Below are 16,970 nucleotides of genomic sequence, written 5' to 3'. Positions count from 1 at the left end.
GCCTCTCCGCAGCTGCGTCAGGAGGAGGTCGTTTCAGGAGGTGCAGTCAGGTTGAGGTTAGAGGGGGTTATACAATAACACACTTCTTCTCACTGTTTTCTCCCTGATCTAGAACCATGAATCCCGATATCCTAAAAGAGCGGCAAAAAGCCACTTTTGACGTCGAAAAACTCACCAACATTTTGGACGGCGGCGCCGAGAAGACCACAAGAAGACGAGAAATTGGTAAGTTCTTACATATCTCCTTTGCTTCCTGGGAGTCCTGCCTGCCTGTTGTGGTTACTTTCGACTCTAAAAAACGTGATGTGCTGATGGTAATGATGGTATTTGCTAAGAAAACGAGTGTTGTAAGGGGGATGTTGAGCAAACCAAACGATGCTTTCATCGCTAACGTTAGCTAGCAGCAGCAGCTCTGTTCAGAGGCGCCGATCTCTGTTTTAGTGGCATATGCCAGTTAAGTTAGGTGACTTTGTGATGTACTGCTGCCGCCCTTCTACTGGCTAATTGCACTTTTAAGGCTAAACAGTAAGCCATATGACACCATGGATGTATTATAAGAACTCCTCTTCATACATCCATATATGGCACACCTGCACTGCCACATGCCACTTCCTGCCACTGGCTCACGACGATTCTAACTGTCATGTGGCGCTGCTGTGTCACACGGACAGTACTGTTGTTCTACTGGCACATGCCACTGTCCACTAAAGTTGTTAACTTAGTGTTTAACTTTCAGTAAGAATCTCTTATTTATATTGGTTGATATCATATCACTTCCAGTTAAGTAAGCTAGCCACCGCTAATTAACGGTTAACATTATGCTGCTTTATTCTTCTTCTGGCAAAACACAACGTACAGTGCAGAGCAAGCCATTTAAAAAAACTGAAGTTTAATAGGTGTCAAAGTCTTTTCAAGTTCAATGTGGACCAAAGTGTATCTTGGTGTGCAAATGCACCTTTGAAAACACGTAGCCTATTTTATGCATGTCTATATACATTCCCAAGTCAGCAACCAGCTATTTGTCAAGCTATCAAGTTTGTCCAGTCTGAGGTGCAGAGTTTTATACCAAAGTCCACTATTGTGGCTATGTTAAGGCTTGCTCCTATCAAACATTGTTATGGTGCTGCCATGCTGCAAAAACAGAAACAAGCTCTGACATGGCCCTCAGTGGTAAATCCTTCAAAAGGATCTGAGGGCTCAGCTGAACTTGAACCTCCTCCCCAAATGAGACAGTCTAGTATCAAACAGACTAAACCCATTTTGGTGATTTAGACACATACACACACACACACACACACACACACACATACGTTTACTATACATTTACTACAGTAGTGCCTGATGAAAACCTGAATGCAAATACATCACGATCACATGATTTCCATGTGTACAAAGACTGCCAGAACAGTCCATTGAACAAATGATTATTGTACAGTGTGCAGTGAATTACAAGATGCTGAGGGAGCAAAGGAGGCCTTTTAAACATACAGTAACAGTCAAAAGTTTGGACACACCTTTCCATTTACTTGAATGAGAAAGTGTGTCTTGGTACTTGGTACTGTTGTATACGATGCATTTGGTCTTGAAATGTGGACTTTTGGAGGATCTATCCCCTGAATGGGGACACAGCTGTTGTAGTAGTGCTGCCTTAATGCACAGATGTATACATGCCAATAATCTGGATTAGGGAGACCTTAGTTCCATCAACCTCACAAAAATCTGGAGAAATTCTTTAATGCAATTTCTTGTCACTTATTGGCTGACATACGCCAATACACAGATGGACTCTACTTGTATGTACACATTCACAAGCTTTGATTAGAGTTTTGCAAATGTCCAACTAAAGATTTATAATATATAGGTCTTGACTTTGTTGTTTAGACTGAAGCAGCTGTATAGACTGAAAGATACATCCCTAATTCAATTTCCACTATCCGCTGTAGAATCAATGGTCCTCAGCGACCCGGACTTTAAGGAGGAAGACCCAAACTTCCTGTCCCGCAGTGAGCGCTATGACCAGGCTATTAGAAAGAGTGCCCAAATGATCCTGAAGCTCAGAGAGTATGGCATCGCAGACCCGGAGGAGATCTACTGCTATAAGAGGTATGTGGTAAAGGAATCGACATGTGAGGCCACAAACTGTAAATCCAAATAGGTCTGTGTGATCGTAAGGCTGAGGGAGTGCAGCCCACACACAGTCGAAACCTGCTGTTACTTACGAGAGACAAAGCGGACACGAAAAGCCTGCCGGACAATAGGATTACGTCCTTTGAAATGCTGGTAGACTCAAAATAAGGTCTCATGTATTTAAAATTTTATGCTCTGACAGATTTTGGTTCAAATTTAGCTCATTGATTTGAATATGGGAATTTTGTCACAAGGATATACAGTAGTGAGACCTACTGTCACTAAAAAAATAGCCTGTTAAATGCTTTCAATTGCTTAGCAAGCGATTGAAGGTTATTCCAGTGGTTTCTGTTTGTCTGTTTGTTTTTTGTCTTTAGTTTGATGCAAAGCATTATGGTCTTTATATAATGGCGGTAACAGTGGAGGAGTAGGGAGTTTCATGTGTAATGGGAGTCACTCACAATTATGGGGGGCTCACTTTTTTGTTAAAATTTAACAGAGGGAGGTAATGAACAACAAACTGTTGTTTTCCACACACTTTGTGTACTTGGGCAGACACTTATTATACTTTTATACATCATAACTACAAGCGTTTAATAAAAAGCAATTTCTTATGATCTCTGTCAGATATAAGTACTATCAGGATCAAAGGTGTGTAATTTATCAAATACACCGACTGTATGTGTTCGACATGTTTTGACTGTAATACTACTTTATGGCAGTAATCAAATAATATACCAGGATTGTTCATTAACTGATATGCAGTGTACAAATTTACTAATGTTAGTTTCAAATATCAAAAGGTGTCATGACACAGATTGGGTCTGCTATACTTGTGGTGTGTAATGATATGAACATCCAGCTTTATTCTCCCTGTTGATAATTATGAGTCTCTTTCTACAAAAGGGCCCCATATGGTGAAGCATTTTCATATGGTGAACAATAGCCTGCACCATAAATATTCAGTGATAATGCAAAGTCCAAATAATCATTTGAATTTACCTTTGGGGAAAATGTGCATTATAGATTGTAGATTGACCAACTATCTGTGTCGTCGAGTGTAGAGTGAGTAAATTCAGCTGGAGCAAAGTTCATCATGATTAAAAGTGTGTCAGAGGGTATGTTTCCTCCCAGCTTTCACTAGAGATTGACCAACTATCTGTGTCGTCGAGTGTAGAGTGAGTAAATTCAGCTGGAGCAAAGTTCATCATGATTAAAAGTGTGTCAGAGGGTATGTTTCCTCCCAGCTTTCACTAGATGTACACAGTAATACAATGTAAAAGACGGGTTAAAGTCCACATGCACCATGCCTTGTTTCAGGTTTTCAGGTTCACAAATCTTTTCTTGCTTTAATCCCTGAATAGATAATCCTTTAAATAAGTATTACCTTTTTAACCATGCAAATTAAAGTATCAGGCAGATGTTCAGTTCAACTTCACTTTGACTACATGAAGTACCTTCACATGTGGATCACATTAATACTTCTTGTACTTTGTTGGTCCTCTTGAAGAGTGCATGATTGTAGGATGGGAAAACTTAATCCCAGGAGTCATTTGATCAATTTCCAGAAAGAAGCCTTAAAAGGGAATGTAAGAAAGAAAAATATGTTCATGCAGTCCCTCATCCGGGAGACATTTTATCTTATCTGAAAGTTACTTGGTCAAAAACCTGAATTACTTTTTCTGCAGACAGAGAGGCGAAATGTCAAAGATGTGAAAACAGGTAACTAAGTTGTATGTGCGAGATAAACTTGGACTTTATCCATAAAAGTCACTTTGCCTTCCAGGGCTTCCTTAACACAGTGATGTTATGCAACATTTGAGTAACAGCAAGTCTGAACTTCAGTTTTTGTACCTTCCCTTCACGCAGTATGGTTGGAGGCAACCACATTGAGGCAGTGGGGCTGCACTTTGTCATGTTCCTCCCAACCCTGTACAGCCAGTGTGACCCTCAGCAGTCCAAGAAATGGTTACCTCTGGCAGAGTCCTTCCAGGCCGTGGGCACATACGCCCAAACTGAGATGGGTCACGGTCAGTCCTGGACTTAGCCCTTAACTCACTGACTTGCTTGTTGTTTAAGGCCTTCAGGCACAACTTCATTGCGCTATTATAAAATGGCAAACATTGACATTGCACTGTTTCCCACAGAATTAGACTAGGTAATTAATGTGAAACACTGCAGTTGTTAATATACCTGGGAAGCCCGCCCAAGTAAAGTCTATATGTGGGAAACATTGTGTTGTTGATTTAGCCAAAAAGGTTTTTGGATGATGGAAAAAAAGGCCCATTTGAAGCAGGTTTGGGAAAACCGTTGAGCACCAGGAGTGGATCCGGTGATTTCTTGTATGTGTTTGACAGATCCAAATTATGTTGAAAATTTGAAGTAGTTGCGTGTTTGTCCTGATGATTGTTCCAACTAGAGATAGTACATATAGCTGTAGCTGTGTTATTAACATTGCTCCTCTAGTAGTTTTCCCTTACAACCTTCAGGATTAGTAGTATCTTAAATTAGTTTTGTCTCGTCTATCCCGAAACATTTTCCCATCAACATTAGTTAGTTCGTTCTACTGCTTTCCTGCTCACAACTCTCTCATTCTCCCTTTATGTAATGATTATTCACTGATGACACATGAAGCTTGTGTGCATTTTGATTGCTGTGATTTAATTGATTGATTGTCTTGATTTTTGCAGATGATGAACTTCCAATTATTTCTAATCAGTAATGTAGTCGTAATTACCTACCATGTCTCTGGTTCAGCCATTGAAAACTCAAGAGACCAGAAGGCAGTGTGAGGTACGATGAGGCGGTTGTGCTTGTGTGTGAATTGGTTGGTAGTGTAGACTGGATAAAACTGGACAGAAAATGAATTGTATTTTTCATGCAGTCTCACACAGAAAGTAAGAGAAGATGCACACGGTGTTGCAGAAGTATGTGATAACAAGTCGAGGTCTTACATCCAACAGAATATCCTTTTTGTAATCTGAGAGGCCGAGAAATCTGTGGCGAGAGGGAATGTAGGCCAAGCCAAGCTATTGTTTGTTGCCTCTCTGTAACAAAGACATGCGGATGTTATTATGAATTTGTGTTTCATCCATGCAGAGCCACATTGAAAGATCAGAAGTAATGGCCTTGTCCTCACTAATGGACATATTATTCATATTTTGACAGGTTTTGGGCCAACACTGTTCCAAAGCACTAGAGTATCATGTATGTCATGACCTGATGTGACCGCTGTTCTTATTCCTACTCTATCGCAGCACGTTGGGTGTGGTGTTATCACTTAAATACTAAAATTAACTTACCTACCTATTATTATCTACCAAGTCTTAATTTTAGTGCCATCATGTCAGTATATCTGTTATCAATGCTGTCATGTATATAGTGATAAAGCAATAAAGAGATGAATTGGACCAATTTCCAATTATTGGTCCACCGAAACATTTTTGGTGACTTTTCAAATTGTATGTTTTCAGACTAGAAGAACATCCAGGTAGTGAAGAACAAGACATTTGTTACCACTTGATGTAAAGAAATGCAACAGGGAGCCAAATCATGCAAAAACCAAATTACTGTATATATTTGAGGTATTAAAACACACATACGCAGCTATTGAAGACAAGAGTTCAATTGAATTTCAACAAATGGAGCCAAATTATGACTGAATGATCAAATCAGCGGTTCCAATATGCATGACATGCTCACAAGCTGTTTTAATTTGTCTTTGTCACCTCCGTCTTTACTGCTTGCTTTTATAACCTCTGTCTTTTATATTCAAACAACATTCTCTCTTTATTCATCTACACTAACGTTGGCATAAACTTTCCATAAAATGGCTTCCATCAAAAAAAATTCCCTCCATCTCTTCCATCTTCCTCCTTTCCTTTTTTCTGCATTACTACCTGCTTTTCTTTTCCGTTTGCCCCTGTCCTGCGTGGCCTAGCTGTGTGCACCCGGACAGGCCAGAGCCCTTGGATCTCCATCTGGGGATGTTCCTGCCCACACTGCTCAACCAGGCCACCCCAGAGCAAATGGACCGTTTCTTCATGCCCGCCTGGAACCTAGAGATCATCGGCACCTACGCTCAGACTGAGATGGGCCACGGTAAAATGAACAGAGCAGTCCAAAGTCCACGTCCTGTTTTGCACAAGGCACTGTTTTTTTTTTTTTTTTTTTAAATGAACAGCGATTGTTTGGTTCCTTTATCATTGCCGTCGCCAATTAACCCTCAAATTGTGCATTAACGATAATGTTTAGAGAGGTGGTACTTTAATGCAGGCTGGTGCTACATTTTTTTTAAGATTGCAGTAGTTCCCATTCTTCAGTTAAAACAAATGTCATAATAATTGTTTCACACCCAAACCTGTTGAGTGTGCCGCTAGCTGTTGAGCTCCCTCACCACCAGCCTGCATCAGATAACCCTCCAAGACCATCGACCCTCTCCCGCTCTCTTACCGGCCCCCTTCTTCATGTGTTTTTGACAGAACTGTTGCCTTCACTAACACTCATAGATTGTCTTAGCACGGGCTGAGATCTGTCTTTGGCTACAGACCAGGGGTACCGTTTCACAAACGATTGTCACTCACAAATTGCAGATAAATTGTGAGTCCTGCAGTCCTCTCGCATGCTAATGCATAAGTGGCAAGCATGGTGTTTCTTTTGATTAATTAAATGTGTCCAAATTAACTGAAGGGGGAATTAATCACATGTTGCATGTTGCAAATTTGGTGAAACGGTCCCCAGCATAGCAACACACATTCCAGCTTGAACAGGCTGAAAACTGATTAAAGATGCAACGATGAGTCCATTAATCGATTAGTCGATTGGGAGATAATTAATTACAAACTATTTTACTCATTTACAGCATTTTTAAGAAAAAATGCTCTGGTTCCAGCTTCTTAAATGTCACTATTTTCTGGTGTTTTTTTGTCCTCTATTACAGTAAACTGAATATCTTTGGGTTGTGGACTGTTGGTCATGACATTTTAGGTTGTATCTCGGGCTTTGGGGGAAACAGTGATCGACATTTTTCATCGATTAATCAGTAATGTCAGTCGCAGCCCTAAAACTGATTAGAAATAGATGCCAATTCAGAATCTGTAAGCAAATGGCATGCCTTAGTCACAGCATGAGTGTAACTGTCTTAAATGTGATTGTTATACATGTTTACAGATCTGTCAAACACCTACAAGGTGCACTTTGCTCCTTTTTATGTTTGAATTCTTTCAAGTGGCCTCATCCATTTTTGTTTTTCATTGAAAAGAGTTTTTCTATTTACACATAATCCATACTCTCAATGACTAACCATTATCCTATTAGATGTTTTGAGTTATTTTTTGATTGTATGATTGATGCTTGTATTATTACATAGTACCGTAGGATGAATTGATTAATCTCCAGCCAGTAGTCTTAATGTCTCCATTGCTGAGTAATCATTCATTCTTGCTTTTTCCACTGTCTACTCTGTATCTGTGTGTTGTGTGTGAACGTGTTTGGTGGGCTTTGATATGTTGTCTTTCTTTAGGTACACACCTCAGAGGACTGGAGACGACCGCCACATATGATCCAGCCACACAGGAGTTTGTCATGAACAGTCCCACAGTCAGCTCCATCAAATGGTGGCCGGGAGGACGTGAGTACATTAGAAGTCATTTCTGAAGCCTGGAATTTCCATATTGTGTCGGAATTCCTGTGAACATAAATAAGGAACACTGAAACTGTCAGACATCAGAGCAGAGGAAGGTTCCATTATCAATACAATAATAATAATTTTCTTTTCTTATCAGCCGATAATTGAAACCTCATTGATATAGAACAAACTAGTTTTAATGCCTCACTCTCTCTCTTTCTAGTTGGAAAGACCTCAAACCATGCCATAGTCCTAGCCCAGCTTTATACTCAGGGAAAGTGCCACGGCCTGCACGCATTCATCGTAAACATCCGTGATATGAGCACACATCAGCCGCTTCCAGGTAACTAACCGCTGTCTGTGATGTCTCTCTGGATGTGGTTTTTGTGGTAAAGTCAGTCATTTTTCTTCCTGTACAGTAGCTTGCTGTTTCTGTCTTACTCTCTCTGTCTTCCTTTCTCACACTCTTTTAGGTGTTGTCGTTGGAGACATTGGCCCCAAGTTTGGCTTTAATGAAGTTGACAACGGCTTCCTTAAACTAGAGAACGTACGAATCCCTCGGGAGAACATGCTGATGAAATACGCCAAGGTGATGTCACATTAGTTGTTGATCCTAGAAAGAAAAGCATTGGTTTCCCTGAGGGCAGATGTGTTTAAGGAGCTTTTTAAGTTGATGAGATGCCTTCACCAAAGGGTGTTTCCACCACTGCCTGTCTGTTTGATACTAATTTGTGTAACACATGCTGAGATAATGTAATCTAGTATTTGCAGATATTTTAAAAGCTACATGAAGACATGCATCCTGTGTTTCTATGTACCAAATAAGGAATGATTGCTTAATTACATTCAGAAGTGACTGTCATGTGTTAATACGCCCTCATCCATGCATGATATTTGCTAATACTAAGTATGACACATTGTTTCATGATGATGATGATGATGCAAGCAGTGCAAGTGTAGAATATTTGGAGTGCTTGTATAAAATATCCTGATTATGTCCTGCCAACATACTGCAGGGTTTTAAAAACAATCCTGTGGAGGATTTAGTGATGGTATATTAAGAGTAGGACTGATGTTCTTTGAGGATCTGCATGCAGACTGATTCTCTTTTCTCCACTAGGTGGAGCCAGATGGAACTTATGTGAAGCCGCCCAGTGCCAAGCTGACTTACGGCACCATGGTTTTCGTACGCTCCATGATCGTACGCGAGTCAGCTCGGGCCCTCTCCAAGGCCTGCACCATCGCCATCCGTTACAGTGCCGTTCGTCACCAGTCTGAAATGCGGCCGGGGTCAGTCATGACAAACGAGTGCACAGAGCCACTTCAGCAATTGGCTGCATTAACACTGCATAACTCATAGAAGTTGCAAGCAAAACAAATACATGCTTAAGATCATTCATGAGAGTGGAAAACACATTCATGAGAGTTATTTATGAAACTGCTATGACGTGTGTTTTTATAGTTATGTTTATATAATGATTTGATCTCTCACCACATCCTTGTGTATCAATGGGAAACTGAAAAGTCAAAGCTGTGTGTTTCTGTCCTGCAGAGAGCCAGAGCCCCAGATCATCGACTACCAGACGCAGCAGTACAAGCTGTTCCCTCTGCTGGCTATGGCCTATGCCTTCAGTTCTGTCGGACAGTACATGTATCAGACCTACCACCGCATCACTGGAGACATCAACCAGGGGGACTTCAGTGAACTGCCTGAGGTACTGAGTGGAGATACGGTACACATGTACTGTCTCGAATGAGAGATAAATGTGTGGCTGGTTGACTGTCTGATAGTCTTACAGATTACACTCTTTACTATCTTCAGTTGCTTGCACCATTTTGTTGTGGTAATCAAGACCTGCAACTTCTAATCAATTGATCTGGACTGTTTTAAATAATTTCATATTTTCAAAGCTCTGAGTCATATTTATCTGTTTGATGAACTTTTAAGTATAATTTTCACCCAGCGTTCAGGCTTGCAGGAAGCTATTCTCAACCTCTTCACCCTCCCATCTCCAGCTCCATGCCTTGTCCGCGGGTCTGAAGGCCTTCACCACATGGGAAACTAACGCCGCCATCGAGGTTTGCCGCATGTCATGCGGTGGACACGGCTACTCTCGCAGCAGCGCCTTGCCAGACATTTACGTCTCGTTCACCCCCACCTGCACCTACGAGGGAGAAAACACAGTCATGATGCTGCAGACCGCAAGGTACGTCATCGCATGTGACACCTCGCCAGGACCAAGTTCACAGCCTGCCGAGCTCTTAAACAAAGTCTGACACAAACACACACTAGAAATGCCTTTTGTTATTGTTAATATATTGTGCTCATACAGTAGGATGGATGTTTTGTCACATACTTAAACAGAATGAGAGCGTGACAGAAACAAACACAGACACACACAGACATAAACATACTCCGACTCAGCAGCCCTACCGTGCCACAAAAACAGGGGACACACCCACGCTTCTCCCACAACAAAAACAAACACGAGTCACGTTTTCTATCCCTAGATAAAGTTCAGTAGTTCCATTTCAGAAACCTATTATGTGATATTTTGTCCTTTTTTGAAGGGATATCGTTTTCCTGGCAGGCATGTGGGAACGTTTCTTGAAACTTTCAATCACACAATGATCTTGTACCTGAACATGAAGGACACACACAAAGCGCAAGGGTGTCGTGATGAATGGGAATGAATGAATAGGTTGATATATGAAACCAGACTTGGATTTGTTGGTTAAAAAGGATTAAAACAAGTTAGAGTGGCATGGAAAAACCATACCTGCGGGTGTGTTCTCATGCTTTGTCCGTGCAGATACCTGGTGAAGAGCTACCGTCAGGCCAAAGAAGGCCAGCAGCTGAGCGGCATTGTGTCGTACTTGAATGAAGCAGACCATCGGAGAGTCCAGCCCCAGCCTGTCGCTGCAAGACCAACAGTGGTGGACATCAATGACCTGGCTAGCCTGGTGGAGATCTACAAACTACGAGCTGCCACGTAAGAGACAAAAGCTGCAGAGAAGAAAATGACCTGAATTTAACTTGAACTGTCGTCTATGTTTTCAGTTCTGGTAAAATATTTAATGATATTCATTATTTTCCATATTTGCATAGGACACATTTTTGATTAGCATTTCGATGAATTTTTTTTTTTGAAGCAGTTATGTATTATGTTAGTCAAAACTACAACTGTCACCATTAATCACCCTGATTGTCTCTTTGCCAAAGCATCTGCCTAAATCCGCTATTCTCTGCTGTCATCCATATTTCTGCCTTTTGTTCTTTCCACCGTCTGACATGATACGCCGTCCCGATCACATCCTTGCAAATACTGTCAGCCTTAGTCACATCTACATCTACTTGGCAGTCAGTGTCTGAGCCAGTCTGCTGAACAAAATGTGGCCTTCAAGTTGAGACATCTAGAGGGATGAAAGGCAAAGACGATTGTTTGTTCAGCAGTCGTTTCTCTCTATGTGTTTCTACTAAAGCTCCTCCTTTAAAAATTTTCTTCATTTGAAAAATATAGATTTAATTGTTGATTAGATGATTTGAGAAAGGACAGTCTTTTTCAAGTGCTACTGTGTTTTTAAGATACAGCCCAAAGTCAAAGATGAATATATTTGCATGTCAAGCTGGGGAGGTATAGAGTGTCTTTTTATGTTTTTACTTCATTTGTGTTAATGATGCCTCTGATTAATGCAGATTATGTGTCTGTTTGTAGTCTAGTGGAGCTGGCAGCTAAGAGCATCCAGCAGGAGCTGCAGCGCAGGAAGAGTCAGGAGGATGCCTGGAACAACAGCGCTATCGACCTGGTCAGAGCCTCAGATGTAAGTTCACTTCTGTCTGTGTACGTGTGTGTGTGTGTGTGTGTGTGTGTGTGTGTGTGTGTGTGTGTTTACTTGAATTTTAAAGTGAATTATATTTAACCGTAGACCAGGAACCAGTATTTAAAAAAAGCAGAAATGAAACAGCGCTGTGCCGTCCCAGCCAACCTTCTATTATTGTCCTGTTGGCGCCCAATTGAAATAAAAGTCTACCATAGAGCTCTAACTGAGCATCATTAACACTATTAATTTAATTTTGTCAAGTCAAAGAACAAATTTAAAAAGAATCTTTCAGTGCCATGCATTGCTTATCTTATATATACATATATTTGATTTCTCATCTTTTTATGTCAGATAAAATTCAGAGCAAACCTACATAAACCAGGTTGTAGCAACAAGACATTTTACAATCGGATATTTTCATAGCTTTCTATAGCTTTGAAAACTCAAAGATTCATGTTGGATTAAAGATTTTTAAGATTCATGCTGAGGTCTCAACCTCAGTCTCACTCAGTCTCCTTGTTTCTTTTTCCTTTCTCTTTCTTTCTCAGTTGTTTTTCTGAATCTCTTGAATTAATCTCTGTGTCCTCCTGTTTTTTTGTTTCCAGGCTCACTGTCACTATGTTGTTGTGAAGCTCTTCACTGACAAGCTGGGTGAGATCGGCGACACGGCCATACACTCGGTGCTGTCAACCCTGGCTCTGCTCTACGCTCTCAATGGCATCACAAAGAACTCTGGAGACTTCCTACAGGTGAAAATGATTATAACATATAAAAACAGCATGGTCCACAGTCTGTGGTTGGTTTTTTTCCTACTTGGAATTCGTGCTTGTTGCACATATTTGCGTGTACAAAGCTGAAAATGATTTGCATACTCTCCAAACTGGCGGCCGACAGTTTCGCTGTCTGCTCACTTATGAAAGCCTCAATTGCCTCTTTGTTCGCTAGTGAGCAAAATGGAGTCTTTGTGTGCTGGATCTGTATGACTCAGTGGCTGGTGTCTGTTTTTGTTGTGTTTTTAAAAAAAAAAAAAAAAAAAGGCAATTTAGATTTTGGCTTATCAGGTGAGCTTTCATTTGAACATGACAGAAGATGTCATACTCGCTCTGAAACCAGAAACTTCACCCACTGTCTCTACTGTCCACTACTACGACTGTGTTTCCTCACCGCCCAGGCAGTTGAGCACAATCCAGCAGCACATTCTAATCCACGTCTCCATCTGTTTCATTTCAGGCTGGACTGATAAATGTGCCCCAGGTGCTGCAGATTTCTGTCCGTATTAAGGAGCTGCTGTCTCAGCTGAGGCCCAACGCTGTGGCGCTGGTAGATGCCTTTGATATCCATGACAAGAAGCTGAATTCAGTCCTGGGACGATACGACGGGAACGTTTACGAGAACATGTTCGAATGGGCTCGCCGTTCACCCCTAAACTCCACAGAGGTCAGCCGGGGTCACCGGGGTGAAATAACAGTAGTGACAAAATAATTCTCTTGAGTCTCAATAAATTAGCATTTTTAGATTTTCCTATGTTCTCAATTTGTGTGTTAAATCAGTTTTTATTATACTAATCAAGTTCTTACACCGGTCAAGTCAAGAAGACTGTGTTTGTGATTGTATATGCATGTCTTTTATTCCCCTGGTCTTGCTCATTACACTGTCTTTTCTTCTCCAGGTCCATGAGTCTTTCCAGAAGTACCTGAAGCCCCTGCGGTCCAAACTGTGAGCCGACCCTCGCACCTTGATTTCCTGGCTGTGACCCTTCAACACCGCTAAAATAGGCACAATCTTAACCAGGGGTGTAACGGTACAGAGAATTCATGGTTCGGTACGTTTTCAGTAGAGCAGAAAAAAAAGAAAGGTAGAAAACAACATTTTGGTCCTTTTTTATTTTCAAAAATGTAAATATCCAACAACAAAACGATTACTGAAACAGTTTAGTTGTGTTGTAGTGGAAAACAACCTGGGACACCTGCTTACAGCTGATGTATGGTCTAACTGTATATAAAGTAGTTGAAATTAGCTCCAGCAGCTACAACAGTAACATGCTGCTTACACATTACACATTGATTAATATTGATTAATTATTCATTAATAATCTAATGATGTTGATGATAATAATCTATCAGTCAGAGGGACCAAACCACCACTTCTACTGAATACATTTTAACTAAATGTTTCTCTCTCAGATCTGGTTCTTATGATGCGCTGTCCGACCACATCAGAAGTCAGATGTGTTTATTGTTGTTCTGAACAGCTTCACTCAAAGGCAGAGCGAAAAGCTGACCGTCACAGAGATATCTCTTTACTACGGCGATAAAGGAGGATATTTTAATAATAGTGTTGCACTTGGTCAGTGTTATGGGTCTCTCATTTGTTATTTTGATGGCAGTGACACTACAGGGTAACCATGGTAACCAGGCTACCTTGGCTAAGCTGGCTAGCATACATCCATGAGCATGCTACAGCTAAGTGGTGCGCTGCCAAAACGTTCTGGGTGGAACTTCATGTTGATGTAAGTGGATTATTAAACTATTTTGACAGTAATTGTCAAGGAAAGTCACGTACCGAACCAAGCATCCTGTACCGAACGGTTCTGGACGAATACATGTACCGTTACACCCCTAATCTCAACTGTACTTAACCCATCATATCAACCCCACGATGGTTTTCAGCTAGAATTAGCCATCAGCTGGTATTTGCCCCATCTGAAGGAATTTGGCCTTCTCTGCTCTCTGTTCTCTCTCTCTTTGTGGTCATGTGGAACGCCATCAGAGCTCACCACAATCAGCCTCTGTAAAGAACATGGCGTACTCTTAACATTTTGGAGCCGTGTAGACAGCAGACTTTCACTCTTGGGGTGACGGAGGAAATCACAGTGGATAATAAAAAGGCTGTAAAACACGGGGTGGGAGACCTATAATAATCTTAAACAGAACCAGGAATGCAAATTATATCTAGAACTCTAATGAAGCCCCCCCCCCAAAAAAACAGCTATAAGTCTACAGAAAGATAATCAACTATTCTCTTTAGAAACATTCCGATGTGAAATTTCTTAGTATTTCATGTTTCTTCATCTTCTCCTAATTTTCTGCAGCCTGCCTGATGGCTCCTCTGTGTGCACCAGTCAAGATGGAAATGCCATCTCCTTTTCTTTTTTTTTTCTATCAAGAACAGAATGTAATTATGAATGTTACATAATGTTAGAGCGTGTTATAGCAGAAACAAACCCACAGCTAATCACTTTGGTTGTTTCCCCTGACTACAAGGACCATCGTGTTATTGAATATTTGAGACATTGATCTCTGATGAGTTTTATCAATCTGTGCAGGCATCCAGAAGGAATAGTATAAGTCACTACAGCAGTACTGTAGTTTGCATTAGACAAATAACCAAATAGCAAATTAGAGCCGAGGTCCAACAGAAACACCAAGTGAAGGTAAAAGAATATTTCCTTTTAAAATACTGTGATGATACAGTTTTGCTGATTTGTGTTTTAGCTTGAAAATGTATTTTTTCAGTCTGTCTTCTGATGCTGTTAGCATGCTCTGTAGCACAAAGCAGTCAGCAGATAAAACTTCTGCATATACGTCAAGTTCAGTTGTGTTTAAGGGTCATAACAGTTTTAATTATTGCTCCTTGTATCAAACTCTTCCCCACAGCTTTAAATTGATACTTCACCCAAAACGCATACTTGTTATTACAGCTCCAACAAGAGCGAACAAGTTTTTACAAGGCTGCACCACAATCACAAAGGTAAAATAATCTGCCTTAATCCTCGCTCCCACCACCTGTCAGATCTGTTGCTACATAATGAACGACATCGTTGTCCTTAGGTTACCTGCTTTACACTGGCTGAACTCCGCGGAGAGTTGAGAGGCCTGTCAGGAGATGGTGCGACGATACGGGGGGGCTTTCAGAGACTTGCTAAATTAGGTAAAATTAAGTATTTTGGGGGGGTGTTATGTTCGCAATTCTGCAATTTCTGCGAATATGAGCTCAGTCTCAGGATTTCTCATCATTAGAATGAATGGTTACACTGTCCTGTGTGCCTTTTTTGAATGTGACAGAAAGCTTTCTGCAGATACTGATTCAAGATGAAGTATGTCAAGTGTGTCCAAAGCGCCTGTGAGGAAAAGAAAGAGAGCGTTCGGTGAGGCCACATTATGCACTGAATATGTGCATTAGTATTCTCCATCCCTGCTGTGTGGGGCTGATTATTAGAAAGAAGGGTCACACCCCAGCAAACCTCCTTTCTTTAGTTCTAAATCAAGCACATTTCAGACGAGACACTTTTTAAATTATGCTGCAATGTTCGACATCCTACTGTGTGAATTATTCTGATTCAAATATGACATGAATTGTATGCCAGCTCGATTACTTTTTTTTCCTTTTAATGCTTCAGTATTTTGGTTATTACAATTTCAGGAAACAAATGTTTTAGAAAAATCTGTTATAAATTGATTTAACAAACAGAAATGTATATTTCTGTTTATAATCATTGGTCATTTCTTGAGAATCGGTTGGTTTGTACTCTTTGTTTATCTCAAACTGCAGTAGTTTTAATTTTTTCTCAATGAGCAATCAAATCCAACAGTGTAAATGGTAGGTACTGAGGCTGGTGAATAAAAGCAGCAATAGAACGACTCAAATAAAATGTTCTTACATCGTTGACTGTAATGACACTATGATGATGATGATGATGAGAGAGCTTCGACCTCTAAAGCCTCACTGTGAACTGTGAAGATGATTTGTGGGATAATTATGTGCCTGAGGAAGTCGTCTTTCCCTAATCTAACTAACTGAGATTGTCCTCTCACCAGACTGATAGCAGCTCATTTCTGTATTTACAGATTTTTTAATCAGTTGATTTCTGCTGTAAAGGCACAATTCTCAATATGTAATGACTAAGTTGTTTGTTAAGCTTTTTTTGTGTGATAATTTGTTGACATGTTTTATTGAATAATGATGATTTTAATGGTAAGTAATTTGACATGTAAGTTGTATTAATAAAATGAAATAATCAATATGTATTCAGTTTTTCTGTCTTGATACACCAGTTTGAATTGATCTTAAAGCCACAGTTGTGCTTTAAGCCACCATGCATCTAGAGCCAAAATACCAACTATAATCAATTAATAGTTTTGAGTAATTTTTCCTCCTTTTAAAAAAGGAGAAAAGGCCCAAATCTCTTGTTCCAGCTTCTTAAATGTGAATATTTTCTGATTTCTAATGATTTTAATAATGAAAATATTTGTTAGTTGCAGCCCTAGCATTATCACTAAATACTTGTATGAGACATGTATTGAAGGAACTTTACATACTCATATACAGTAAGTCAAACTGCATAGACTATATACTGTCTACTGCACTGTACAACTACCTGAATTCAGGGATCCTG

At 40.4% G+C, this 16,970-nt stretch overlaps 1 protein-coding gene across 3 annotated transcripts; it reads left to right on the top strand.

The window, feature by feature from the left end:
• Positions 1–14: 14 nt before the first annotated feature.
• Positions 15–16,599, top strand: acox1 (acyl-CoA oxidase 1, palmitoyl). Of its 3 annotated transcripts, XR_006402749.1 has the most exons (15): positions 15–225; positions 1,944–2,103; positions 6,068–6,228; positions 7,649–7,756; positions 7,977–8,096; positions 8,227–8,342; positions 8,874–9,043; positions 9,306–9,468; positions 9,770–9,960; positions 10,567–10,746; positions 11,470–11,575; positions 12,181–12,324; positions 12,806–13,012; positions 13,245–13,397; positions 13,759–16,599. XR_006402749.1 is itself a non-coding variant. In XM_044345857.1 (14 exons), the coding sequence occupies exons 1-14, from the start codon at positions 117–119 to the stop codon at positions 13,293–13,295; spliced, it is 1,986 nt and encodes a 661-aa protein (XP_044201792.1). In that variant the 5' UTR covers positions 15–116; the 3' UTR covers positions 13,296–16,599. The 3 variants fall into 3 exon arrangements, 2 of the variants coding, with proteins under 2 accessions (XP_044201792.1, XP_044201793.1); XM_044345857.1 differs by having other exon boundaries at positions 13,245–16,599; XM_044345858.1 differs by lacking the exon at positions 6,068–6,228 and adding an exon at positions 3,997–4,157 and having other exon boundaries at positions 22–225; positions 13,245–16,599.
• The last annotated feature ends 371 nt before the right edge of the window (positions 16,600–16,970 follow it).

This window comes from Thunnus albacares, chromosome 3, assembly GCF_914725855.1.
Source record: "Thunnus albacares chromosome 3, fThuAlb1.1, whole genome shotgun sequence".
In the NCBI taxonomy this organism is placed as follows: Eukaryota; Metazoa; Chordata; class Actinopteri; order Scombriformes; family Scombridae; genus Thunnus; species Thunnus albacares.
Note: the sequence above shows the minus strand (reverse complement) of the source record. Positions and strands in the feature narration are given on the sequence as shown.

Bases quoted from the DNA above. Each gene is read 5' to 3' on its own strand.
- acox1 (XM_044345857.1), top strand. From the start codon at position 117: ATGAATCCCGATATCCTAAAAGAGCGGCAAAAAGCCACTTTTGACGTC. The intron at 2,104-6,067 runs GTATGTGGTAAA...TGCGTGGCCTAG, and splicing joins GAGATCTACTGCTATAAGAG to CTGTGTGCACCCGGACAGGC. The intron at 9,044-9,305 runs GTCAGTCATGAC...TCTGTCCTGCAG, and splicing joins CAGTCTGAAATGCGGCCGGG to AGAGCCAGAGCCCCAGATCA.